General features: G+C 56.7%; 6 protein-coding genes across 6 annotated transcripts; 3 read left to right on the forward strand and 3 right to left on the reverse strand.

Moving 5' to 3' along the window:
- Positions 1 to 3,275: 3,275 nt before the first annotated feature.
- Positions 3,276 to 4,249, forward strand: DICSQDRAFT_166739 (uncharacterized protein; the record flags this gene model as incomplete). Its single annotated transcript, XM_007362310.1, has 2 exons — positions 3,276 to 3,898; positions 3,970 to 4,249. 2 exons carry the CDS (start codon positions 3,276 to 3,278, stop codon positions 4,247 to 4,249), a joined length of 903 nt encoding a protein of 300 aa, XP_007362372.1.
- Positions 4,250 to 4,894: 645 nt separating this feature from the next.
- On the forward strand, positions 4,895 to 6,407 carry DICSQDRAFT_52192 (mannose-6-phosphate isomerase; the record flags this gene model as incomplete). The annotated part of the gene is made up of 4 exons (XM_007362311.1): positions 4,895 to 5,044; positions 5,096 to 5,393; positions 5,442 to 5,885; positions 5,938 to 6,407. The coding sequence occupies 4 exons, from the start codon at positions 4,895 to 4,897 to the stop codon at positions 6,405 to 6,407; spliced, it is 1,362 nt and encodes a 453-aa protein (XP_007362373.1).
- A 76-nt stretch (positions 6,408 to 6,483) lies between these two features.
- DICSQDRAFT_159704 (cystathionine beta-lyase) lies at positions 6,484 to 10,012 on the reverse strand. The gene is made up of 10 exons (XM_007362312.1): positions 9,669 to 10,012; positions 9,581 to 9,619; positions 8,964 to 9,457; positions 8,694 to 8,910; positions 8,495 to 8,630; positions 8,120 to 8,426; positions 7,767 to 8,068; positions 7,141 to 7,717; positions 6,904 to 7,063; positions 6,484 to 6,845 (listed from the first exon to the last, which is right to left on the reverse strand). Exons 1-10 carry the CDS (start codon positions 9,922 to 9,924, stop codon positions 6,553 to 6,555), a joined length of 2,781 nt encoding a protein of 926 aa, XP_007362374.1. The 5' UTR covers positions 9,925 to 10,012; the 3' UTR covers positions 6,484 to 6,552.
- A 392-nt stretch (positions 10,013 to 10,404) lies between these two features.
- Positions 10,405 to 17,004, reverse strand: DICSQDRAFT_133329 (uncharacterized protein). Its single transcript, XM_007362313.1, has 22 exons — positions 16,661 to 17,004; positions 14,953 to 16,594; positions 14,873 to 14,889; positions 14,755 to 14,818; positions 14,647 to 14,704; positions 14,502 to 14,581; positions 14,376 to 14,448; positions 13,863 to 14,325; positions 13,727 to 13,806; positions 13,624 to 13,660; positions 13,495 to 13,570; positions 13,407 to 13,440; positions 13,165 to 13,346; positions 12,902 to 13,082; positions 12,761 to 12,841; positions 12,601 to 12,699; positions 12,517 to 12,540; positions 11,452 to 12,455; positions 11,364 to 11,385; positions 11,242 to 11,312; positions 11,000 to 11,188; positions 10,405 to 10,941 (listed from the first exon to the last, which is right to left on the reverse strand). Exons 2-22 carry the CDS (start codon positions 16,074 to 16,076, stop codon positions 10,878 to 10,880), a joined length of 4,023 nt encoding a protein of 1,340 aa, XP_007362375.1. The 5' UTR covers positions 16,077 to 16,594; positions 16,661 to 17,004; the 3' UTR covers positions 10,405 to 10,877.
- A 318-nt stretch (positions 17,005 to 17,322) lies between these two features.
- On the reverse strand, positions 17,323 to 21,801 carry DICSQDRAFT_133331 (uncharacterized protein). The gene is made up of 9 exons (XM_007362314.1): positions 20,743 to 21,801; positions 20,449 to 20,689; positions 19,948 to 20,390; positions 19,721 to 19,884; positions 18,549 to 19,403; positions 18,251 to 18,453; positions 17,940 to 17,997; positions 17,667 to 17,810; positions 17,323 to 17,593 (listed from the first exon to the last, which is right to left on the reverse strand). Exons 3-9 carry the CDS (start codon positions 20,306 to 20,308, stop codon positions 17,450 to 17,452), a joined length of 1,929 nt encoding a protein of 642 aa, XP_007362376.1. The 5' UTR covers positions 20,309 to 20,390; positions 20,449 to 20,689; positions 20,743 to 21,801; the 3' UTR covers positions 17,323 to 17,449.
- A 798-nt stretch (positions 21,802 to 22,599) lies between these two features.
- DICSQDRAFT_52568 (uracil-DNA glycosylase) lies at positions 22,600 to 24,379 on the forward strand (the record flags this gene model as incomplete). Its single annotated transcript, XM_007362315.1, has 8 exons — positions 22,600 to 22,781; positions 22,838 to 22,959; positions 23,011 to 23,109; positions 23,562 to 23,614; positions 23,666 to 23,718; positions 23,789 to 24,038; positions 24,127 to 24,153; positions 24,260 to 24,379. The coding sequence occupies 8 exons, from the start codon at positions 22,600 to 22,602 to the stop codon at positions 24,377 to 24,379; spliced, it is 906 nt and encodes a 301-aa protein (XP_007362377.1).
- Positions 24,380 to 25,580: the final 1,201 nt, after the last annotated feature.

The following is a 25,580-nucleotide window of genomic DNA, read 5'->3' on the forward strand; positions in this document are numbered from 1 at the left end:
GCCTCCCAAGCCACGGCGGACAGAAATCACACGATGTAAATGCAAGCACCAATGCTCCAAGAAGACTCAAGGATGGGACTTTGTTAGCAAGCAGACCGCGACAAAACCACGCGCGCATTGATCGCCAACTCGCGGCCGCACAAGCTGCTAGCCAAAGTGCCGCCTTTCAAGTTGAGACTCACAATCGAGTCCAGCGAGGCCCCGGAGAACCTTTGCACAGGGTATATGCGCCAGTCGCGCGCGATCTTCAGTCCGTTACCGCCTGCAGCTTGAGCCATAGTGGCGCGATCTCTCGGTGAGTACATCTTCAATGGTGTCTGATGGTCTCAACAAGTTTGACGCGCGTTGTGGGTCTTCGCCTTGACGTTGTCGATGGTATCGGAAGACTCAACCCCGAGCGTGGTGTTTTTCCAGTAAGACTCACGACATTTTCGTCCCTCAACAGTGCTCCCACTCCGGGCAATGCATCCCAACCTTCTTCGCCAGTGCTTGATGATGATCCTGCCTCCTCTGGGCCTGGGAACGACTTGGGTGGCTCCGTCAGCTCTGGTTCTCCTCTGGGATTCGAGAGCGCCGACGCGGCTACAGGAGGGCAAGACCTTGTTCTGGCGCTTGACGTGCCTGTATCTGTGGATTCCTCTCCTTCCACTGCAAACACGAGAGTGCTGTGAGACAGACTGAACATACATGAGTCTCCTTGTCTTCACCACGCCGCCCCTGTATCCACAATGATTTTCTCCTGCATAAAAGTCCCGTCATGAGCCATCTTGCCTCTCGTCTCAGGCTGCCCCAACACAGTGTACCTCCGCGCAAAAGCCGTCTGTTTGGAGCGATACGGCCGTAGCAAGGAGACTGCAGTTCCAATCAGTGATGCAGCGCGTCTGCACCAAGTTAAGCCTTCGCATGTATTTCCCGTTCGCATGACTGCCGATGCTGATCCGAAGTCAGCCTCATGGGCTCCGCTGCTCCTCCAAGCAACTGTCTGTTGTCCCAAACAAAGCCCATCAAGTGTAAGGGCGGCGGTCGCCCTTAGCACGATGCAGCTTGGTGATGCACACAGATACCCGCCGGTGAGGGAGAAACAAACTCTTGTTTATCCTGCCTTTTGGCGTGACGGCTTCGGCCGCCGTGTTCGAGCCCGTCAGATACATGAAGCTCTGAAAACACCATATCATCCACGCCGCGGCGCGTACACACGCCAATGACCGCTGTGCATGACCCACAGATGACAGAGGGCGTTCCGGGACTGGTCATGTGGCCGAAAGATCCCAACGATGTTCCGGTAACCACTACTGCTATTTTTCCCCGTCGCAGAACCTGCTTGCCCACACTGCGCGTTCTTGCAGGTCAAACCTTGCAGTTATCAGCACATCAGCTTGCTCGCCTGCTGCCGGTTCTTCCCACTCTGCCCCCACGCCGCCGGTTTCTATCGATAGTGGTCGTCCAAGCTTGACTACCGCCGCGTGGTCAACTCGGTCTCAGCGGGCTGACGGCTTCAACTGAGTGACCCCAGCCAGGTGCACTCCGAAGTCGAACGGTTGGCGCGATAGACGATCCGCGCAAACAAAATCGGTCGAGACAAGGTAGGCCCTCGGGCGACCGCAGACCGGCGGGTGGCAGCGTCCGAGTCGGTGACCAGCTTGGGATACAGGACAACCACGCGCCGGGGACTCGTGTGGCGCTTCAGCTGGGCGGTGAGCTGAGCTACTTTGCGGCGGAGTGTTCTACAGTGCGTCGTGAATCTTTTGAGCAGCCGAAGACCCCCGTCTCTATACGATGTAATGAGGCCTTGTCTCACTTCGAGGTTGCGACGAATTGTTCGGCCTTGTGCCATCTAATCTCGACCTGCCCGCGACTGACGCACGAAGCTCCGTTTCCGATGATGCCGGCCCAGGTCCACGGCAATTTTGTGGGGATGCTACCTTACATATCTTGTGGGGTACATTTGTCCATCCTGTGCAATCCAGCAAACACAGTACGCTGATGAGCTTCGCTGATCTTCGCGCTCTAAGCCTGACCGCAGAGCGGCGATGGGCCAACACATTTCTCGCAAAGTTACGTACCGCTTCGCCGCGCGATGCGAAAGACAATAGCTTCCTATCAATGCTCAACAACTAACCCGTCAAACTGGTGTTGTTAGGTACTACTGCACCCTAACGCCCGGCTGCGCGTGCGCGGCGATATCAAGAATTGACGTGCGCCCGAGCCACCAGCGAGAATCCGAGCTGTTGTCGATGTTCGTGGGACGCCGTGGGAACGATCTTCTCGGCCCCCACGTGAGACCGTGACTCCCGCGACCGACGCGAACCCAAAGGCTTACTTCCCCATATAGGCATGCCACGTTGTGGTTTGACATAACATCACCGCCGGGTCGTCCTTCTGCACTAGTAATAGAGCGGACTCCGTTGAAACTTGAAGTCGAGCACGTCTCTGAGCTTGGTCTGTCCGGTGGTTGCATCACCCCGGTCTGCGCGCCATCATCGTCCGTCACACCACCGTTGTACGGCGTGCGGCGAGCCACGCGATGTGGACCCGGCGAACGGCACAATCCTGCATTGACGTTTCATGGGGAAGCGCAAACTCGTCGTTGTCTGATTTCCAATTTGTCATTTTGACTGACGTTGCCCGCGCCTACCTTAGCCGGGCCGCGGCCTGGAGCTCATGGGATCGCACAGGATCGCACTAGTAAACGTTATTTGCCGCCGGCTAGTGCGAAGCTGTCAACATCTCGATGCTTTCAACAAGCGGGTACACCGTGCAATGTCGGCATGGAATGGTCACTAAAGGTCACAATAGACCTGGTAGCCCCGAACGAACGAGAAGCAATGAGGAGAGTGCTGGACGTAATGCCTCCTCCCCACATTCTTCAAAAACCCGAAGGTTCTGTCGCCGATCTTCGATTCCCACTGTGCAATAACATCCGTGTTCCTGATCTGACAGTTCAATCAGGCCTCCCGGAGTCCCTCCCTGCTCATGCTGCAACCCCGTTCACAGCCATGCAGATGAGCGGATACCAACGACTATGTGTTCGAAGCACATGCCGTGCTCCCTCGAGGCATCCGTATCCTGGTCTTCGTCAATGAGTTGGCCGTCGGGTAGTTGCGAGCTCCGCACCACTTAACGACTGCATCTGGCAGCTAGCTCCGGCCACGAACATAAATCGTAAGTGAACCCCACCCAGTCCTCCACAAACACGAGGCCTCTGCTAATTTCTACTCGCTTGCGCCCAGAGCCAGTCCTCCGCTTTAAACACGCCACTCGTCCTGGGATTCGCGATGTCGCCATCCCCTCTCAACCATGGACCTGAATTTGCTCGCTCGCTGCCCGAGCTTGACTTTAGCGGCATCTCATATGCACTCTCTCCGGCGAATCAACCGCCGCCGACCCCGCGCTATGCCGTCCTCTCCTGGGAGGACGCACTGGCGTCCCATTTCCACGGGTGGGATCCACGGATATACTCGGATCCGCTCGTGTGCACCCCAGCAGGCCTCGAGCCCTTCTTCGCCAACGAGTTCTACGACCCGAGCCTCGCGGCCTTCCCTCCGATGCACGCGGAGGGGCCGTCAGCGGAGTGGCCGGCGGCCCATGAACGACAGGCGAAGGCGGAGGAGCTGCCGCCGCCCGGCACACACTCCTCGGCGAGCGTGCTTCTGCACCAGCCGTTCCCGCACCACCAGAACGACGGCTCGTGGTTCGCGAGTCGCGGCGGGACGCCGGTCGGTAACCACTCGTTCGGCGTCGAGCTCTACTCCTCCGCGCCGTCCTCCCCGACGCCCGTGGACGCGGGCACCGCGACGCCGACGCCCCGCACACGCCCGGCCATAGCCCTCGACCCGACGCAGCCCCTGCGGGTGGACGGGAAGCCGCGCGAGCGCGTCTACGCCGCATGCGAACGATGGTGAGTCGGTAGCCGTCCGCCCTGTGCGCTCTCTCTGCTGGGTCCACTTGCTGACCCGCGCCCGCCGACAGCCGCGTACGAAAGCTGCGGTGCGACGGCGCCCAGCCGACGTGCTACAACTGCAACAAAGCGAAGGACAAGGGCGTGAAGTGCGTGTACCCGGTGAGCCCCCCGAAGCGGCGGGGCGCGGACAAGGGACAGCGGATCCGGTCGCCCATCGGTCAGCGGCAACGGCGGAAGGGCGTGGTGGGGGGTACGGGGAAACGCAGGGAGCGCGGGTGCGACGTCGGTGCGTCGGGGGACTCCGCCACCGAAGGGTCGAGCTCGGTGCCCGGCACTCCCGACGATTAGACCCAGGGTACCCGCCGCCAATATGCGTCGCCGATACTTGGCTTAGTGGGCATATTGTTTCAGGGGTCGGAGAGCGTTTGGGTACGCTTTGGGGCCCTTTCTTTGCTTCGCGTGTTGTCGCGGTGGGGGTGGCGGAACTAGGTGAACAGACGGTTCCTGTGAGAATTGTCAGACCTGGGGATCGGCCACCTGGAGAGCTCCGGGAAAAGTATGTGGTACGATATGCTTCCCACCTCATATCCGTATGTACGCCAGCTATTTCGATATTTAATGTACATTTGATATAGTAGATCACCTCTCCCGTGTCGAACAGACTAGCGAGTAGCATACACCGCACGATGTGTCTGCAAAAAGAGGGGATGAGTGGCATTTAGAACACTCAATGACACTCCCAATGTTAGTGAAAGGGATTAGCTCTAGAGACAAATTCCACTTGTCCGCGTCAAACGATCCCCACGGGCGTTCGCCGTGAAACGACTGAAAAGGCAGGTGGATTACCGCATGCGGCAAAGATCCTACTCCTTGGTCGATGATGTCATGTGTCCGGTCATACAGAAGTGTCGAGCAGTGGCCACTGGCGGCGTGTGTACAGGTATATATTCCCTCTCTCGGGCAGCACCATCCTCCATCTTTCGCCCTCCAACCATGCCTGGACACAAAAGTCTGATTCGTCTACAGGCTGCTAAACAGGAGTACGACTGGGGCAGACAAGGCAGCTCTTCGCTCGCCGCTCGCCTGGGGGTCTGTGCATTTGGTCATGGGTTCCAGCCCGAAGAGAAGAAATACTACGCGGAGGTACGCTGCATCGCACACTTCGTCCACATATGGCATTCATGATTGGGACAGATTTGGATGGGCACGCATCCAAACGGCCCGGCCAACATCTTCGACACTCCCTCTATCTCCCTGCTAGACCTCATCCGCAGTAACCCCAAGTACTACCTGGGAGAGAAACTGCTGACGAAGTGGCCAGCGACGATACACGTCCCGTACCTCTTCAAAGTGCTGTCCATTCGGAAGGCACTTCCTCTCCAGGCGCACCCCGACAAAAGCCTTGCTGAGCAACTTCAGCAGAGAGATCCCAATAACTTCGTCGATGCCAACCACAAGCCCGAGATCGCAGTCGCAATCGGGGAACCGCTTTGTCAGACGAGGGCAAAGCACGGCGAGGAAGGGAAGACGAAGCTTGGAGGTCCGGAGGTCGAAGACGCGGACACTGCGTTCACGGGGTTCGTCGGGTTCCGGCCCCTCGAAGAGATCAAGACGTACCTCGAACACGTCCGAGAACTCACATCCGCCATTGGTGATCCCGACGTCATCACCAGATTCACCCAGAACCCGTCTAAACAGACTCTCAAGCATGTGTATGGGAAGCTCCTGAAGCGGGGAATCGAGGCGCGAAACGAGGTTGCTGCCGCGATCGAGAATTTGGCCGACCGAATCAACCAGCAGGCTGCGTACGATCTCGGGTTCCCGGATAGTGAGACGCTGGCCCGGCTCGTGGTGAAGGTGAACGCGCAGTATCCTGGCGATGTCGGAGTGCTAGCTACCACGTTCTTCATGAATCTGGTGAAGCTGAGGAAGGGGGAAGGCATTTACATTGGCGCAGATGAAGTACATGCATACCTTGAAGGAGGTACGTGTATCTGGACGTTGTGTGCATTTGCACCAGCTGATGGATGACCTAGATATCATCGAGTGTATGGCAACATCCGACAATGTCGTCAACGCGGCGTTTGATTCCCCGGAATCGCTTGCGCCCCAGGTAGACACGTTCATCGACATGCTCTCCTACACCGCGCGTCAGGCCTCCCACTGGGCACTTCCGGCACAGGGCTATCAACACAGCCGACGCCATCGCACGGTGAAATACGATCCACCGTTGGAGGAATTCACGGTCCTCGGAACGTTCCTTAGCGCAGCCAATGCTAAAGAGGAGACTCTGGACGCCGTCGAGGGTCCAACCATCGGCATTGTCACCCGAGGAAGACTGAAGGTATCATCGACACCGAACACAGGAGGTGCTCAGGACAGCTTGGAGCTGGATGAGGGTTGCGTTGTGTTCGTTCCACCAGGACAAGAAATACAGGTAGAGGTGTCAGGTGAATGTGGCCCCGAGGGAGCCGGGGAGATGTGGTGGTCGCTGTGGGACGCATAAGGAGACACTGGCGAGAAGGAAAGGCGTACCATTTCCGCAGGATGGCCTGTATCATAGTCACACGCAAACAAATAATGCGACACTGACGTTTCACGCACGATGATACACTCCTACAACATACTAGACCAAACACCACGAAAATCATTCAGACGTACAGCCACTTTCCGCGTCCAGAAGCCCATTGAGGTAGCTCGATAGTCGACACGCTCTCGAAGCGCCTACGAATGGTCGTCGGGAGCCCGTGCGCACCGTTCTCTCTGTTCGGGTCGGGAGTAGCCGGCGGGGAGAGAGGCGGTGAGTCCTCATCCTCTTCGATCGCGATTTCGTCGTAAGGGGAGAGTATACCGAGCCCTGAACCGCCGACAGCGGTCACGTAAGGCTGGTAGCCATCCGCGAGAAGGGAGGAGATGAGTGCCTGAAGCTTCTCATCCTGGAAATCTGCGAGAGGGGGTCTCGGTGAGCAACAGCTTCTTCAATAACATCCGTGGAGACTGACCATCGGGGACAAGGGTGACAGCGCAGCCGCCGCCACCAGCGCCTGTGAGTTTAGTGCTGAGGCCATAAGGTGTGGAAGAAGTCTTCAAGCGGATAGCCTCGAGCGAGGGATGGGAGACACCGAGCTGAACAAGATGAGCGTGGTTCTCATCGATCAGTGACTGTGGGGTGAGGTGAGGAGAGGTGTCTAGTCAGCAAACAATCCATTGCTACAGAAACGTTTCGTGTGTAGACGCACCGAGAGACCGGTGAGCAGAACGTCACGGGGAACATCCGGGTCCGCGAGTGCGCGGCGCGCCTCGTTGCTGATCGCCTGGATGGCGTCGAGCAACTTGCCCACGGTCTCGGGCTCCGCCGCCTTCTTCCGCGCGACGCCAGCGACGAGCGCCTTTGTGTCCCGCGGCACCTTGGAGTCGACCAGCAGGAACTTGAGGCTCTTGAAGCCCTGGATCTGGTCCATGCCACTGCGTTTCCCGAAGCCGGGGCGGACGTACGCGAGCGCGCCGCCGTAGACGGCGACGGAGTTGTCGACGCCGGAGGGGTTCCCGTGCAGGACCTTCTCTGCGACGAACGCCCAGCGGTTGGTCTCCTCGGCAATTTCGGGAGGGATGGCGCGGCGGCCGCCGTGCGGGATGTGTATGTGGCCGGGCTCGCCCGGGGCGGCGGATCTGTGAGTTGGCGGGGGGACGGCGGGTAGGTCGATACGGCCATGGAGGATGAGGAGCGCAATCGCAACACAGACTGAGAAGGACGCAGAAGACCCGAGGCCCGCGCCGATGGGGAGAGTGGCGCGGCAGACAAAGTGGAAGGATGGCCTGCGCGAATGATCAGCTGAGTGCTTCCACAAGGCTCCGATATACTGACCTATCAGCCCCGGAGGTCATCATCATGTATAGGTATAGGAAGGCGATAGCAGCAGACTGGCTCTTGGGAGGCGTCTCCGGAGGAAGAGCCCTCGTCTTGATTGCATCGATGACCCGCTGATCGAGCACCTCAGGGTGCTCTGAGCCCCTCGGTATGGGAACGACCGCGTCCCAGGGTAGCTCGTCTATATCCCATTCATGCCTGTAGTCGTCTATGTCTGCAAAATGCACTGAGAGTCTGCCGTCGTGTCGAGGCGACGTAAGGCCATAGCAGCGCAAGTCAAGGGAAGCCGCCACGGCGGTCTACCGGCATGTGTGAGAAGCATTCAATGATAAGCGCATACATCTACTTACGACTCCATGAACGACAGCATGTTCCCCGAACAGGATGACCTTGCCCGGAGCGCTGACGAACCATTCCCGGTCGTCTCGCGGCCGAGCAGTACGGGCTTCGCCAAGCGCCAGCTTCTCAACAGCCCGACTAATGGGAACGGCAATACGAACATAGTCGTTTGCCGCATATGCGATTGCACCGGCATCTATCAGGGCGTGGCGGAGATCATCCAAGAGATCCGCAGGGTCTTCGATTCCGACGCACAGGCGGATCAGATCCTCGGGGAGACCCCGAGCAGCGCGAGTAGCGGGGTCAATGGATGCGTGTCTGAGACGAGTGTCGGTAAGTGCTTAACCAAACTAAACGCATGCAATATGGCTGTGGACGGTACTCACGACATCACACAGGGCATACTGATGAGACTGTTCACGCAACCAAAGCTAACACTTATGCCCCAGAGGTGAGTGGCCGCGACGATACGCTCGCTCAGTTCTTTATCGCCGGTCTCAAAGGAAAGGACAGCACCATAGCCTATGAGAATGGAAGTTCACCTGTCAGGAGCACCATCAACAAAGTACGTATTTGGCAGCGCACCTTCAGAAATCCGGTCATGGATCTCCTTTCCGGGGTGGTTCGGCAAGCCGGGGTAGTGAGTGACGAATCCAAGCTTGGACAGCATTTGGGCAACAAGCATGGCAGTGGACTGTTGACGGTCCATACGGATGGCCAGCGTCTTGGTTCCCCTCAGCAGCAGGAAGGAATCGAACGGCGAGAGGGCATTTCCGACCGAATTTATCACGAAAGCAATTTCCTAAGCGTTGTGCGTAAACGTTACTGCAATGAAAAGCTCGACTATGCGCCTACCTTAGCAATGTCATCGCGGTTGCAAGTGATAACACCGGCCATGAGATCATGGTGGCCACTCAAATACTTGGTTGCGCTATCATAAACAATATCCGCCCCATGTTCCAAAGGCCTCTGCAGATAGGGACTCATCATGGTGTTGTCGACCACGACGATCGCGTCCTCGCATTTCTCCTTCACCAACGCACTGATCCGCGCAATGTCCACGATTTTGAGAAGAGGGTTGGTTGGGGACTCGAGGAGCACCATAGCCGTCTTGCCGGGGTTGAGGACCGGTATCACGGACTCAGCGGCAGTGGTGTCAACATGGTGTACGGTGACGCCCATGTGCGCGCGGAGGTAGGTGAGTAGACGGTTCGTTCCGCCGTACAGATCGTCGCCTGCGACGACTTCACACCCGGGCTTGAGCAGGCGCGTGATAACATCGAGGGCAGCCATGCCACTCGAAACCGCGAAGGCATGGGCGGCGGAAGAGATTTTCGCAATGTGATGCTCTGCGCACGTCAATCAATACATTGTTACGACGAATCGTGAGACTTCGACGGCTAGCCCCGCTCGAAGCTAAGTTTTGTCTCAGAAGATCGTCTCGGAGACAATGCGCCCAAATCAGGGCGCACCTGAGACCATCTGGACGGCCCATCGCGCAGAATCAAGGGCTATTGTCGCTTCCAGACAGCCTTCAAGTGCACGAATGCAATAACATACCTAGGTGCGTCCTTGTGGGGTTCCCACTGCGCGTGTAATCATACTGGTTTCCGACACCCTTGAAAGTTGCGGTCTGGTAGATGGGGACGCTAGAGCTGCCATGCTGGTCCTTGTGGTCGGCATCTGGAGAGTCGACGGTGGCACAGAGTGTCGAGAAGCGGTAGGGCTGCCTGGAGTGAGTCAGAGAGGGGGATTCGGGCTCCGGAGTGGGCAGATCATAGGCGGGCGCCTTCTGAAGGAAGCTGGTCGCGGCCATCGTCTGCGGCCAGAGAAGAAGTGGATCAAGGGGTCCGACGGAGAGAACGTGAGCTTATATGCGAGCCAGACGTCGACCAAGATTTTGGTTTTCGCAAGCTGGGACCCAGCTGCAGTCGGGCCACTCTCTATATCCCTACATCACGTGCACCATCATGTGCAACGATCGCGCCATGCACCCAGGCGCCCGTGGCTTAACCTCCATCGCAGCGGTGTTCACAAGATTTATGTACAGGTCTTACACCGGCACGCATACAGACCCCGTTTGAAATGGTGGACCTTCATACTGTATAACTTGTTCATATGTATGTTGCTAGACGCAGACGTAATAGCAACAGTAGGTCATGAGATAGGTCCTTGCAACCTCTGTATAGTACAGCTTCTCTCATGACATGAAGTGTAGCGTCTCAGAGTGTTCCGAGATGAGGCTTAGACATGATCAGGTCCCTCAGAGTAACCAGACAGACATGTGCATTGGGATGTGAGCGAAAAATACATTGATCTGGTCTAGATAGAAGGTGTCCATAGCAATAAACAATAAGAGGTGGATGATAGAGCGAACCTTAGGAGCTACAGTGATGCGATGTCATGCCAGGCTGCAATGAAAAAGATACGATGCAGAAAAGACATTGGACTCAAGCGCATTAGTGGCGAGATAGATATAGTGTAAGTGGAGAGCGACGCCTAGTGGTATGCGGTAGGGAGGGAATGGGAGCTAGTTTGGGGATCGGCCTCGACTGAGAATGAAGGAAACCAACTGATGGGGGACTACTTGTGGAGAGCGACAGGACGACGTATTGAGTGTTACGAGCGACTATATGATGCAATATGTACGTGGATTTGGTGGTGGTAAGCGGCGAAACCAATATGGATGCAGTGGAGATGCGACAACGTGCGAGGAACACCACCGGGCTATCCTACATGTGCGTCCGTTCATAGGTGGCGGAATAAACGTCAGGACACCCCCAGTTTCTGAAACATGGAATCAAGCGTCTTGAATGCAACGGGCTTGACAAGGCTGAGTTCCTCAACGTTCAGAGATGGTCATTCGATAGAATAGGTTGGAAAGGACTCACTATCCATCAACACCCGCTTCGAACGCTCGTCGCTTATCTTCGAGAGAGGACATGCCCGTCAGGGCCAAGATACGGGCAGGATGAGGCTCGGACTGATTCGACTGGCTGCGCTTCGATTCGATCTCCCTCATTCGTGCAGTTGCACCAACGCCGTCCAACACGGGCATAGACAGGTCCAGGAGTACGACACTGGGGAGCGTACAGTCAGTGCTATGCCGAGTCTCAACCAGGTGTCTACTTACTCGAAGGGTCCATTCGACTCAAAGGTCTGGACCCCTTCCTGGCCGTCGACTGCCTCGCGGTATTCGTAGCCCTGAACATTTCAGTTAATGTCGCTATACGTACCTAATGAGCTGAGCCATACCATGTTCCGAAGCCATTTGATACTAGCGGTGAAGATGAGCTCACAATTAGCATGGCAGGCACACGGCAGGAGAGGAAGGAGAACCCACAGCAAATTCCGCAAGATACTGTTGTCCTCTACGACAAGCACTCGCAACGCTCCCTGAGGCGCAATGGTCCCGATCGACGACTTTAGCAGCGTACCGCCTGTTCCCACAGAAATAGTCGGGCTGGAGGGCATCTGCGAGAGCTGTGGCGAGCTCAGCGTTGACTCTGGTTCGAGCTCCTCCTGCTCCACCATCGAAGGCATGTACTGCCAGCTTGTCAAGGGATGGGCGGTCACTGCTCGGGGGCCGAGAGGCGGTCTCTGCGCAAGTGGCTTGAATAAATCTTCTCCATTCGTCTCCTCCGAGTATCTTCTTGGCAACGGTATTGGCTCGGGGCGGTCGAACGAGTTCGATCTTGAAGGAGAGCCGGGGCGAACGATGGTACTTGTAGATGTACTCGTAAGTGAGCTCTTCCCGATGTTCAGGGCATGCAGGGACAGCTTCAGAGCCGCGACGAGCCGGCATGGGCCGACAGGCTTGTACACGATCCTACAGAAGCCACCGACATGCTCGTACTCGTTGACGATGGCCATCAACCGAGGGTCCCCACGTGCGGAGGAGAGGATGATGAAAGGCCTAGAAGCGTCCTTCTTCTCGATTGCGAGCGTCACCGGTGTGGGATCCTCATTCACGATGACGATGTCTCCCATTTCGCCGTCCTCGGCTAGAGGTAGATGCCAGTCGTTCACGATATACTGCACGAGGACCTTCCGAAGAAGCTGGACGCCCCGTATAGTCTCATCGAATGCCAGCAACGAGATCGTGGGTTTGTGCGTATGATCTAACAGCTTCGCGAGTTCGGCGTACGGCGATGCGGAGTCGCTGGGGCTTTCCACCGCTTCGGCGGTGAACGTCACTTTGATCTCGGTACCTACGCCTTCGACGCTCCATACGTCTACTTTGCCACCTACGCTAGGCGATCGGACAATGCTGTTGACGATAGCAAGTCCCAGCCCTGTGCCTGTCTGGAGTGGATTCTCCTGCGAGAAAGGATGGAAGAGCTGATTCTGCGAATCGGAAGGTCGACATTAGCTAACACCAGGGCGCACGGAATCAAAACACTCCGACCTTCAGGAAGTGTTGGCTAATACCCTACAATAAGCGTTTCAGTCTTAGCTGCCTCATAGCGACATTTTGAACGCGACACCCCACCTTTCCCGTGTCTAGGACCGCGAGTTCTATCTTGACCTTCCCAGGCGGAGTGTCCCCAGAGTTAGGCAGCTGCCGCAGCAAGACATGCACGTATCCATCCTGAGTACAACGAAACCATCAGTCAGCCATCATAGATACACATCAGCCTTGAGTAACCTACCGATGTGAACTTCAGACTGTTCCCGAACACGTTCATGAGCACGCGACGAATACCGCCTTTTTCACAACGGAACGTCCATCCCTAGAAAACGCAGTCAGGTCATCAACGTACAGGACCTCATCTTTGCTGACATGAACGTACACTGTCTGAATGGCCGATATCGATCACAGTCTCCACGTGCTTATTGCGGTTTGGCACGCTGGAGGTATGCTGATGTTTCGGAGGAGAATATACACTTCCGATCTCACTCGTAAACATCCGCGCGCGGTGGCCAATCCAACAACCCTCGGTCGCCTCTTCAATAAGTTGCATGAGGTTGACCCTGCACGCGACAAGATGTAACACCATCGTTCAGTCAGCTGTCGGGCTCTTCCTTGCCGATCAATGCGGTGAACGACACGTACCTGCTGAGATGAATGATGTTCTCCACGCCTCCGGCCTTGGCGTTCCCACTAAGTTTCGTGAAGTCCAGGACATGGTTCACGGTCTCAACGAGGGATGTCCCGCACGCCTGAACGGTCTGCAGAAAAGATGCCTGGCTGTGGTCCAGCGGCGTCTCGGCGAGTAACTCCGCCGATGCAAGAATCTGTATAGAACGTAAGATGTGCTGCAACGATCATATATCATAAGCACTTGTCTGACGCACGCCATGTAGAGGTGTCCGGAGCTCGTGCGAGATGCTAGATGGACGTCGGTTAGCACCAAAATTGACGTCAAAAGGGGAAAAAGCCCACTTCGAGATGAACAGGCTTTTGGCCTTGTCAGCAAGTATCATGCGACGCTTGAGTACGGCAGACAATATGATGACACCTGTTATGGTTTAAGCCCTACACCTTCGCAAATACTCCCAAAGTCGCACTAACCTATTGCGCGCAGATACGAAAGCTCATGGCCCTCGAGCTTGCGAAGATGTCCCACAATCAACATGCCGTTGTCAATGATTTCTAAGGTACGAGAAGCACTTACGAAAGGCGTCGTCCGTTCGCCCGTACTATATGCGCACAGCAGTGCGAAAGGACGCTTGTCGATATTGTAAATCGGTACCGCTGTCATCGCGACCGCGTCAATACCGCTCTCACGGCCCAGCGTGGCGCATTCTCACCTAGCACATACTGTATTCTTGCCGGCAAGAACGGTTTCAAGCTCGGATGCACGATGCCTTCGCAGACCTTGCCTTCCGGATGCTTCATAAAGAACTCTGCAAGCTTGCGGTGCTCCTCCTTACTCAAGCTCCGACTCCGGGATTCCGACCGCGAATCGGCGTCGTGCAACGTGAGCGACACCGACGACTCCGCGCCGACCGTCTCGAGCACGTCGACATGGGAAACGTCCATCACGATCGCGCCCTCTACATCCAGCGTGCGCTTGACCAACTTCGCTGCGCGGGTGTAAATCTGCTCCATCGACGTCGATCCTGGTTGCGGCATCTCAGGCTTCTCGTCGTTGACGTGCTTGTCGACCTCGAGGCATTCCCGGGTGAACTGTTCCATGGAACTCTGGATACGGTCCCGTATACGGAGTTGGATTTTGTCCTTCCATAGCTCCATTTCACGCATTGCAACTTGCTAAGGCGATCATGAGCATCCTGCATGGTGCTCACGGCGGGTGGACTTACCGCGAACTCTTTCAGCGTATGCCTTTGTCTTGGACTGAATTCACGCCGGGGGGTGTCATCCATGATCGCGAGGCTGTGGCGGCAGAGATGAGTCGGTGTATGCGCAGCTCACGACGACATACTCACGTTCCGATGTTATAACCCTCTTGCGTCCGTAGCGGGCAACCTGCGTAAAAGCGTATGCGCGGGTGGCCGATGACGAGTGGCTAAACGTATGATTAAGCCGGATAAGCACAAACGAAAACATCATCCTCGGGAGATGAGAACATACATTCTGAGAGAAGCGCCAATCCTCCTGTGCATCGAGGACTATCGTAGGTTCGTCGTCCCTACGGATAATGAATACGTCACCAGCATACGTGTGGCGAGAGTTACTCACGGCTGCAGGATGGCATGGGCACATAACGAACTCGACCTCGGCATACTGACACATCCCATCCCGGCTTTGCTGCCAGTCAGCATCCCCATTTCGTATCAAAATCATACGAAGCACTTACATTCCGACTTCAAGAACCTACCATGAGCACGCGCAGTCAGCACACCCAAACACGAACAATCGCAGGAGAATCACACTCACTGTTCCGTCCCGTCAATCAAAGACATGATGACAATACGGGTGTTGAAGACGAGCTTCACGAGGTGCGCAATCCGATCGAAGTTCGGGTCCGGTCCAGTGCCCCAGATGTTGTACTTGTACAGCGCCCTCCGCCGCTCCAGCTCGTTCGGCGGGTTCGGCGGAGCGAGGTACCCCAGCTCCAGGAACATCTGCTCCTCCTTCGCGGCCCGCCCGGCCAGGTTGTTCAACTGGCTCTCTTTCGCCAGCCGGGTGGCCTTCAACCGCCGCTCATACAATGGCGCGGTCGGAAGGGGCGCACTCGTCTGGCGTGTCAGGCATATCCTCCGAGGCAGCGCGGGGGCGCTCTGCGGATCGAATACGAATGGAGGCGCCGAAGTTTGTCGCGAGGGGTCCCCCACAACTCGAGGTACAGGGGGAGCTGGAAGAGCAGGTACCGTCGAACGGTCGGATTGGGAGAAGCTGCTGTACCGGGAGGAGTCCGCGTTGCCGAAGTAGTCGTCGTCTGGTGGCTCGGCTGCTGTTGGTGCGGGGGCTGTTGCAGGCGGCGGTAGATTGGCCCTGACCATAGGAACAGGAACGGACGTCGACGAGGAGCTGTTGGAACTGCACCGTGACTCGGGTTGCGGCTCGGAACCATTCTTGCTGGGCAGGAGGGGCACGCCGTCCGTCGTGCCGTCGGCTTCACGGCCCTCTGTACCGTCAACCGGCCCACCCGTTGCTGTCGTGTTGGAGCTGGTAGAGGAATGTGTGGGGGAGGTACCGTCGTCCACGTCTTGCGTACCTTGCCAAAAGCTGCTTAACCTAGACTTTCGTAAGGTGTTAGGTGACAACAGCGGTACGATTTCGTTGTGTGCGAAGACATCTGGATGTGAGCCGGGGATCATCGCAGTGACGCCGCGCATGGGATCTGTAAGCTCATGTTCTGGCGACGGCAGTGCCAGAGGCGCCACAGACACGCGCGCAGCCGCTAACCGTATGGCTGCCGCAGTCGCGGTAGCATCGGCAGGAGTAATGGGAATACGAGGATGCTCCATGTGAGACTGTGAATGGTGAGCAGAGGACGTCCGCATGTCCGCAAATGAATTGCGCAGCCGATGCGAGAAAGGATTCAGTTTGGGTGGCATGGAGGGCGCTTTGGGAGATTTGCTAGGTCCTACAGAAGTCTCCGGCAGAATGAGCCAAGGCGACGAAGGCTGAATAGCAGATGGATGGTGCGTAGAGACACCGTTCACTTCCGTGGAAGGGACGGCGAACCGGCCACCTTCTGTCTCCAATATACTGGCCGGCCTTGAATCCAGCGGTGCAGCGGGTTCGAAATGAACAGACGCAGGTTCAAATGGCGTCTCCGCCGGCCTCCATTCTGGTACAGAATCGAGATCTGGAGATTCAAACATGACGTCTGAACCGGCGCCGCCGACGGAGGTGTCTAGAGGGGGGGCACGCAGCAAGCTCGGCGCATGGAGATGAGATCGGGGTGGAAGCGGGGTCTTCAATGGGTCCCACCGTCCCATCGAATACGCGTGGATGAACGTCGCCCAGTTGTAGTCGGGCTCGACCATGTTCGTGTCGCGCGCCGTGGTCGCGTTGTGAGGGAGCTGGCGCGACTCATCTGGAGACGGGTCAAACGGGGACGGCAGGACGTCTACGCACAGCGACCGTCAACCACACTGCGCGTTGCGAGGTAGCAATAGCATAGCAAGATACGCACCCAGTCCCGCCAGACGAGATGCCTCTGCGCGCAGGCCCACTACAGCAGCGTGGGCTTTCCGATTCATCTCCTCGAGGGTGTGATCCTGGGAAGAAGCATATCTGTGCTCCTGCGCCTCCGCCGGCCTTTCCCTGCTCGGCCCCACTGGATCTGACACTGAAGAGTAGGCTGATGGGGACCAGTCACCCATTGGCGGGGCTTCAGGAAGCAAGTCGTGCTTGTCTTCCGCAGAAGAGGCGGTAGAAGGGCGTCTCTTGAGACGGGGCGGCTTTGCCGGCGGAGCAAGGCGAGATATGTTTGGAAAGAGGACAGTGGGATGGTCTGTGAGGGCCAGAGAATACGAGAGGTCGTCTGTAGATGGGATGGATGGTAGCTCTGGGACAATCTGCTCAGATCGGTTGTCCATGAACGGGCGGTCGTGATGATTGCAGCGTAGAGGATCAGGCAGACAGCAAGAAGGGTAGGCTAGTGTCGACGATGCGAGAAGACCATGAGCGTGCAGAGGGAAGACGGGGACAAGACCGGCTGCCCGCGGAGCAGACTGGGACTGACAGGAGAGGGACGAGCGTTTGCGACGATGCTGGCGTTGAAGAAGGGTCTCCCAGGTGGGGCAGAAGCTTGGCAGTACCGGCAGCGTTCCCTGCGAGCGCTTGTCTCTCCGACGAGCCAGGGCGAGACCACGCCCAGTGGCTTATGCACATTATAGACGTCATCCGGCGCTTTCTCTACATACTATGCTGCTATGTACTGTACAGTACTTCATCGCTCCGCGGCACAGCATACACCGTCTCACGCCCCGCCCCCGTTCTGATCTACAACATCTAGCAAAACCACCATCGCCCACATGTACAGCGGCAACGTCAGGTTGTCGTTCTGCACGCTGAATGCTTCCAGACCCCCCGCCAGCCCAGCAACCATCGCAAACCGAGGAATCTGTCCGGTGCACAGTCACGGGCCACATTGCGTCAGTCGAAATATCCTACTGCCGATCTCCACCCGCACGCACCGAGAAGTCTTCGACCGTTCCAAACACCCGCAACAACCATGCGCAGACAGAAACCGACACCACAAACCCTGCGCTTCCTTCGATCGTCTTGGGATTAGCGGCGAACCAGCGGTATCTCCCAAGCCGTTTCCCCACAATCGAGGCCTGTGGCGCGATTCGGTGGGTTTGGTATCGGCGCATTGGGTTCATGATTTCCCGTCGTTCAATCACGTCAGCCGTTCCGGGTTCTCGATCAACAGAAGAACAAGAAAACGTCGCGTGTGAACTGCTCACCAGTGCATCCCCCACGCCTAAAACAAGTGTCCCCGTGAATTGGGGTAACCTCGAGGGCCTATGGTCGCCGTGAAGTTAGACCGTCGACGTATACATCGAATAAGCGCTCTCCGCACGACAACACCACTCCATTCAGCAAGGTACACATGTGGAGACCCCAGAACAACAATGCGCCAGATGGATCTCTCCAGCTGCAACATGAGCTGTCCCCTACGGCGCATTATGTCCGGCGCGGCTGTATCTGGGCAGTTCATGTCGCAACCCCTGATTGGGTTGATGGTATCGGACGGGGCAAGGCAAAGAAGACGCACCCTTCGAACCAGACCGAATTCGCACATCCTGTCAGCAAATAGAAGTGGCTGAGAATCGCGGTGCCTCCGTCTTTCGAGTCCAGAAACTCGTTCATGAAGACATGGACGGCGGCTCCGAAGGGATACAAGGCAAAGTACCGCACGTATTCGGTGAATGTGAACAGCGCGAAAGCGCCGCTGAACGCGAGGTGCGTAAAGGCCGCCTGCAACAGAGAACACATGAGGTCAGAACACACCAATGAGGTCATTGGGGCCTCTGGCCGTGTTAACCGAGAGATGCTGAGAGCAATGTACTCACATCTACAGCGATCCCTGGCACAAACATGACCACCGCAAGGGCGTGGAAGAACTTGCGTCGGGCGTTCACGCTCAGCGTGGGGACGTGCTTGTCGGCCGCGTCCAAGAGGTCCGTCGCAACATGGGAGAAATTGGCGTTCGGGAGGTCGGGGAGGTTAGGCAAGTTCGGCAAGTTAGGCAGCCTGATCCCATAGCCCGCGATTCCTTCCCCGGCCAGCGCGGGGTCGGTTGGCTCCACAGGCGCAACAGCCGGGATGCCGCCAGGCTGCCCTGCGGGGTTCGTAGCGACGCCCTGCGGTGTCGGGCCCTGCATCATCGCACTGAAGCTGGACTGCCCCGGCACTGGACCGTATCGCGGGCTGCTAGGCGCGACCAGTGTCTCTGTCATTCCCACGTTGGCGATGTGTATACTTCCGCGGACGTTCATTTGTCTCCACCGCTTGCTTCTCGCAAGCTGCCTCGTCCACCCCGCGACACTGATGCTGATCAGAAGCGCCCAGTACGCGACGAGTGCAGGCCGAGTCCACTTGTTCCTGCCCTCGAGCATCCAGAACACGACGTAAACCCACGGGTCGCGACCGCCGAGACACCAGCGCGACCAGAGGCCGATGAGACCCCCCACAATGACCAAGGTTCCGACATAGAACCCTAGAGCAAGCAGCCTACGGTGCTTCTGCTTCTCTTGTGGGTAACGAAGCCGGCGTACAGGTCGCTGTGCGATGTGCCGGGAGAGGTATAGTAGCGGAGAAAGCAAGAATCCAGTAAGCAGCGACCCTGGGATTAGGGCGATCTGGAAAACCAGGAGTGGCGTTGGCAGCCGGAAGGTCTTGATGTAAGGAGTTGTGAGCGGCCAGAGCTGTAACGCGTCGTGAGCAAATCAGCGGCCGCGGAGCGTACGCATGTATGAAGGCTGGAAACATGAGACGTGATAGCATGTCCATATCTCAAGTCAAGTGGAGAGGAACGACATCTTGCGACCACGTCCACGTTACAACACAAAGCATATGCAGGGAAGTATGCACCACTATCATTCTCGACCAGCCGAAGTGCACTGCTCTTGCGAGCAACAAGCAGAGCCAATCTGTGATCTGCGCGTTATGCAGAATGCGCTTGAAATCAAGGCACACTACTCGGCTCTGGCTTAGCGAGACAAATCATTCGATGAGCACGCACCTTCGCTATAGTCAGGTTCATCAACTCCATAAACAACACCGTCGCCCCAAACGCCACCAGCCCAAGCTCGCCAAACGTGAATCCTCGATGAGCGAGCCGCACACAGATGTACAGCGAGAATTGAAAGAACATGGCGCTCGCGACCACCTCGAAGTACGACATGCCTAGACGACCAATCAGCATCGTCAGTGGCGCTCTGAATGTCCGTTCTATACCAATAGACGCACTTTGCCAGATGCCCAGCTTAGCCTCCTTGAGCGCGATACGCACGCACAATATCCACAGTGTCACGCTAACCGTGAATAGGATGTACAGGTATGTCCTGCGGCCTTCTTTGCGCGGCACAGAGCTGACCTCGCCCTCCGGAACGACGAGCTTCTTCCGATGTCGGGCTTCCGTGACCCAAGACGCACAAACGTGTACCAGGAGGATGGTGGCGCAGAAAGTCGCCTGGCTGACCAAGTAGCGCCTCGAGAGGAGAAGCGCCTCCAGTGGAGTAACGACAGTCGCAGAATGTGGGAGGGTCATGGGAGTTTCGACGAGCCAGCCAGAAGGCATTGGGTTTCCACTGGGGTCCGCCGCGGTCATAGTGAGTGAGATGTACAAGAGCGCAGCGGATATGAGAGGGCCACCGAGGAGTCCAGTCAGGATTCCATCGTCCTGCGAGTTTCTGACGCTTAAGGTGAGTATCGCCTGACTGCTAGTCCTAGGTGATCTTTTTAACTCACCTATAATTCTTCGGTACAGTCATCCAAACATAGCCTGTGTCACGACTTCTAGGCGCGCTTAGGTGGAGGGTTTGCGTAGGAGCTCGTCTCCCTTCGCGCCCATCCAGCAAGCGCGGGGAGGGTGATGCCGGACGTGAAGGTGGTGTCGGCGGTCGTTCTGGAAGGCTGGGAGACACTCGAGTCCACGAGACTCTGGTCCAGGTACAGTAAACTATGGACGCTACAACAAGTAATGCGAGCTCTTCACGAGTGCAGTAAGTAACTCCGTCCTGAGGTATCACACAGAAACACTACCTATGGATATCCACATGTCCGGATCGAAGGGTTCCTTCGCAAAGGCCTGTATTTTGACCGAAGAGTAGCCAACGGAACAAAGGAGCAACGTGTTCTCGAACGCTTGTCGTGTATCAAAAGCTGCCTTGACAGTCGTGCCAGGTAACCGGACGTGAAAACATGTCGTACTTGGTAAGAGCGAGCGTATGGCCACAACAGGGTTGTGCCTATTTCTCGAGAATAGTGATGGGGATGCTGGACGTGTAGCACCGTTGGCTGCGCCGTCGGTAGGTGGCCTGATTGCAGGAGAACGTGATCTCGTGAAGGTCCGTCGCTCGTATATCCGGGAGGGGCTGCTTCTTCTCGAGTTGCTCGATAGCGATTGACCACTACCTTGCCTGGTAAGAAATGCATTGTTACCGTTGCTGTCCCTTCTCGACTGCGACCCAATTTGTCGTTGGGTAGGTTGTCGCCCACGCGGGTCCTGACTCTGAGTATGGCCGACGTCCGTCTCGTCCGCACTGGTGAGATCCTCTGAATCCGAGCTGTCAAAGGACGGTCCTTGAGTGAGCCAACACGTTCAACTTGTCAAAGAACTGATTCCCTCCCCGCCTGAGCGCATACGTATACAAGACGTGGGTTCGTGGCATTTGGCTCAACGTGAATGTATGCTGTGCGCAGTACTTCTTCCGGTACAGTCTTAAGACCATGGCGAGCCTCACACCACTTCACTACAGACTACAGCTGCACGGGATCTTGAACGCACGCGGGCTTAATGCGCATGAGACACTCCGCAAGTCTATGGTACCCGCTACAGACCCATCCTGCAGGCGTGCGAAGCCGCTCAAAAGATGACTGTACACTTGTGGCAGATAGCACCTTTCCAGCAGCGTGTCCGCAGCGCTTCTCACGTCTACTTCTCCCGATGACGGGCTAGGTAGGTGAACCAGCCCTGACCAGGAGACGTTCATATGGGTACACGTTTCGTAGGAATGCTGTCCGCAAAGCCCAACGAACAAGTCCATGATATATCTTCGTGTCGGTCCATTTGGGGCTTTGGCCTCGGCGGGGTGATGAACCGACGCTCATACTCGGTTCGTGGTAGAACATGAGAAGACGGCGCAGACTGCACATACCCAGAAGACCCTGCTTGGTAGCTCGTGCTCCATCCTTGTTGCTGCTGCTTTCGTGGCGGTTGACTGGTGGGACGAGGAACTCCAGATGAGTGGGACTGCCGCCTTGCCCGGGAGTGCATACGCACTCTCTCGGGGCGTCCTAGTCCCGACGGCCTCCGGGCAGGCGGCGATGGCGACGACGGTGAGCGGGGCAGTTTGGAGGACGCGACGCCGCGCGCTGCGGCGAGTTGAGGGCAGAGGAGAACGGGGAAAGTAGATGAAAGTCAGAGACGGTTCTCGAGGTCAGCTCGGACGACACACTCTCGTGGCGGCCCGCGCACGTGAATGACAGGACAGGATCGCCACGTCCGATCTCGCTCGGATGCGGCCGAATGCTTGCCGCAGCCACTTTCGCGTCGCGTCTCGACGCGTCTAACGCTTAATTGTCGTTGCTCTTTCCTCGTCATTCACGCGTCCTTGTTTCCTCTTAGCCACAGTGTCGCGTCTTCTCAGTTTTATCTCCACAACCTCTTTTTGTTTGCTCACGTACAGAAAAATGGATGCCACAAAACGCGTCGTTTACCTCGAGGATCTCGAGAAACCCACTGCCAGCGGTGGCGGTGCGACAAAGGAGAACGTGTCAGTCGCGGTCCCGTCCAAAGACCTCGCACCCGTAGTGGAAAAGGCGGAGAAGGCTTCAACCACCGTCACAGAGAAAAAGACAGCCACAGGCGCCACTAAACGGCAACAGTCTCTTACGGACATGTTCACCAAGAAGTCCTCTTCATCCTCCTCCTCGTCCAGTGGTCCCGCCCTGAAGAAGCCCAAGACGGACAACCCTTCTCTCAATTCCATACCATTCTCTCTCAAGGAATACCAAGATACACTATCAGAAGAAGAGAAAAGCCTTCTGGCTCTCGAGTGCGAGACCATGGGCAAGAGCTGGTCATTCCGTTCTTATTTCCGTCCATCAGGACCCAAGCTCATTCATCGTGTAACAGGCTCAAGCTACTCAAAGACGAGATCAAGAAGTCATACTTCCTCAACCTCAAGAGGTTCTTGGCTTCAGAGGGCGTGAAGGGAGTAAATGATAGCGCATCGAACTTGAAGGTGTACCCCGCGCGTTAGTTTCCCGCGATCCTCGCGCAAGTGACGTGGACTCACGGCTCTTCAGCGAAAAACATCTACGCATGGTCGAACATGACGCCCGTCGGGCGAGTCAAGGTCGTGATCATTGGACAGGATCCCTACCATGGTCCAGGACAAGCTCATGGTGAGTACTTGATCCCCTGCCTAACGTGCCCCTGCGAATGACGTGTGTCGGTGAGACACGCCTTGAGGGTGTACGTGATGCTCGCAGAATGTAAACTTGTTGTCTATGAGTATGCGAGCAGCTGGACAACGCAAACGTCCACCCGACGTAGAAGTCTATAGTGGCTTGCATCGATGTAGCGCGTGCGGTGCCTTGTGCTACATAATACTCCCATCGTTCGTGGGGAACAGCGACGCTAGAAGTTGATCCTTGTGCCTGAGCGACGACAGCTCCTTGAGTTCGTCGCCATTGACGACTGTGCGAGCACTTCGCAACCGATGCGGATCCGTCTCGTCCTGTAGGACCAGCCTTTCCCACAGCACCGTTGAACCGTTACGCTTCCACAGCATCTGTTGTTTGCTTGCTACGAGCGGTTATCCGGCAGTACTGACGTCTTCACTTTACTTCAAAAGGGCTATGCTTCTCCGTGCCTCCAGGGGTCGCGGTTCCTCCATCTCTGAGAAACGTGAGTGGCTTGGGTGTTCATAGTTGAGCTAGTGAATCATACCAGATGCAGATCTATCTCGAGATCAAGGCGGAGTATCCGTCTTTCGAGATACCCAAGCATGGGTAAGTCGGACATTTGCTCGGGTCCCCACGCGTAGACAGCCTGCTGATCTGCCATGTCAATCTTCCGCAGCAATTTGACGACATGGGCTGAGAACGGCGTCTTGCTCTTGAATACGTCCCTGACCGTGAGAGCTCGCGAGGCGGCCTCCCACTCGAAGAAAGGATGGGAGGAATTCACCGCTAGAGTGGTCGATGTCGTCGACCGCTTTGGCGGCGCGAACCTCGGCAACAAGAACAGCACCAACGCCGGTCGCGGACGGGGCATCGTATTCCTCGCTTGGGGCGCACATGCAGCGAAGGTGGTCGAGAAGCTCGACAAGGTCAGTGTCTCCGACATTTCTGACTATGGGTGCATGGCATGGCATAATTCACACGATGATATCTTACGCGAACCGTTTTGCGAAGCAGAAAAAGCACCTTATCCTCACCAGCGCTGTAAGTGCATTCGCCTGCTCCACGCTGAACCCCCGAGCTGAACGAGGGCATTCAATCTTTCGATGCGCTCATGCGGATGGATTGTTATTGATGCACCTAATCTCAGCATCCGTCGCCCTTCAGTGCCAACCGCGGCTTCTTAGGCAATGGCCACTTCAAGAAAGCCAACGACTGGCTCGAGGAAAAATATGGCCCGGATGGCTGTGTCGACTGGACGAAGCTCTGACCGCTGCGGGGCGCCGCGGGTGAGCTTCGCTGTGATTGTCGATGGGTCCTGTACATACCTGACTTCCCAAGTTCTGATGTCTCGGTGAGTCCGATAATGTCAAAATAGGCGTCGCCTGTGTCACGGAAGGAGTTGCCCTGCAAGCATTAGGCTAGGCTTGCTCACTTACAGTGCCGTCAGATCCTTCAACTGCTCCGCACCCAGCACTTCCGGGTTTTCCGAACGGGCCACGTTCCTCATTGTCCCTCGCGCCCGCCCAGATGACTGTTCTTCTGATGCATCCAGGCTCCCCCAACCACATCGCGTCCTCAAACACGAACGGTAGCCTCGGGCGCCCCAGGTCCACCGAGAACGGAGATCCACGCAACCATGCCCATACGCGGGTCGCGTACGTCCTTTTTTTGCTTGTGCGCTCGCCTGCGGACGCCAATGCTTTAGGCTTGCATGAGACGCGCGCCTTGATTTGCTCACGCGAGGACGATCTGCGCGCTCATTTCGCTGTACCTAGCTATTTCCCACACCCCTATAACATCCGTTGTTTCCATCAGGCGCTTCGAGTGACTACCCTTATACGCATTGGTAGCATCTCATCCTCATACTCCGGACGATCACGTTCCGGATGCGCAGCGCGCGAACGGTCTTGATTTTGTTGCATACCCGACTTCTCACATGAGGGCCGCTCAATTCTTGAGGACGCAGGACGCAGGACGCACTCAGAGCTCATTTGATGGATGTGATGGGCTAGCCGAACCTGCCGCATATGGCAAGGTACCAACCTCATTTCTCGTGCCCGTTGTTTTCCAAGGGGTCTGTCGTGTCCCAAACCTCGCAGAAAAATATGAATCGCAAGTATGTTGAGGACGAAAGCTTTCCGCGTCGATTGACACTACCCTCGAGGCACTTTGTGAGGGGGGAGGAGTGTCATCGTCGCGCGAGGGGTTTCGAAGGCAAGCTTGTCGGCTAGTCTCGCTTAGCCCATCTCCTCCATCAAAGGCCTCTGAACGCGTCCTGCGTCCTGCGTCCTCAAGAATTGAGCGGCCCTATGCAGAACGCAGACACCATCTGTGCATTGTCGTCCCTTAGCCGCTGTCGCCCCGCGTCACAGTGCGTGCCCTCTCTCTCGCCACGGCTGCCACGTCTTCCGCTCCACCCCACCCTGCACTAAGTCGGCTTCTCTCCTACATGCGGCGTCGCAACGCCC

Source organism: Dichomitus squalens, assembly GCF_000275845.1.
Source record: "Dichomitus squalens LYAD-421 SS1 unplaced genomic scaffold DICSQscaffold_4, whole genome shotgun sequence".
NCBI lineage: Eukaryota > Fungi > Basidiomycota > Agaricomycetes > Polyporales > Polyporaceae > Dichomitus > Dichomitus squalens.

What these genes read in the sequence shown, in the direction of transcription:
- DICSQDRAFT_159704 (XM_007362312.1), bottom strand. Translation starts at nt 9,924, where the DNA reads ATGGCCGCGACCAGCTTCCTTCAGAAGGCGCCCGCCTATGATCTGCCC. An exon ending in ACCGCGATGACATTGCTAAG is followed by an intron (nt 8,911 to 8,963) that starts GTAGGCGCATAG and finishes CACAACGCTTAG; the next exon opens with GAAATTGCTTTCGTGATAAA. An exon ending in ATGCTGTCGTTCATGGAGTC is followed by an intron (nt 8,069 to 8,119) that starts GTAAGTAGATGT and finishes ACATGCCGGTAG; the next exon opens with ACCGCCGTGGCGGCTTCCCT.
- DICSQDRAFT_133329 (XM_007362313.1), bottom strand. Translation starts at nt 16,076, where the DNA reads ATGCCACCCAAACTGAATCCTTTCTCGCATCGGCTGCGCAATTCATTT. An exon ending in TCCGGACACCTCTACATGGC is followed by an intron (nt 13,347 to 13,406) that starts GTGCGTCAGACA and finishes CGTTCTATACAG; the next exon opens with ATTCTTGCATCGGCGGAGTT. An exon ending in GAGTCGAATGGACCCTTCGA is followed by an intron (nt 11,189 to 11,241) that starts GTAAGTAGACAC and finishes TACGCTCCCCAG; the next exon opens with TGTCGTACTCCTGGACCTGT.
- DICSQDRAFT_133331 (XM_007362314.1), bottom strand. Translation starts at nt 20,308, where the DNA reads ATGACCGCGGCGGACCCCAGTGGAAACCCAATGCCTTCTGGCTGGCTC. An exon ending in TGCCAGGGATCGCTGTAGAT is followed by an intron (nt 18,454 to 18,548) that starts GTGAGTACATTG and finishes TCTCTGTTGCAG; the next exon opens with GCGGCCTTTACGCACCTCGC. An exon ending in AATTCGGTCTGGTTCGAAGG is followed by an intron (nt 17,998 to 18,250) that starts GTGCGTCTTCTT and finishes CGGCGACCATAG; the next exon opens with GCCCTCGAGGTTACCCCAAT.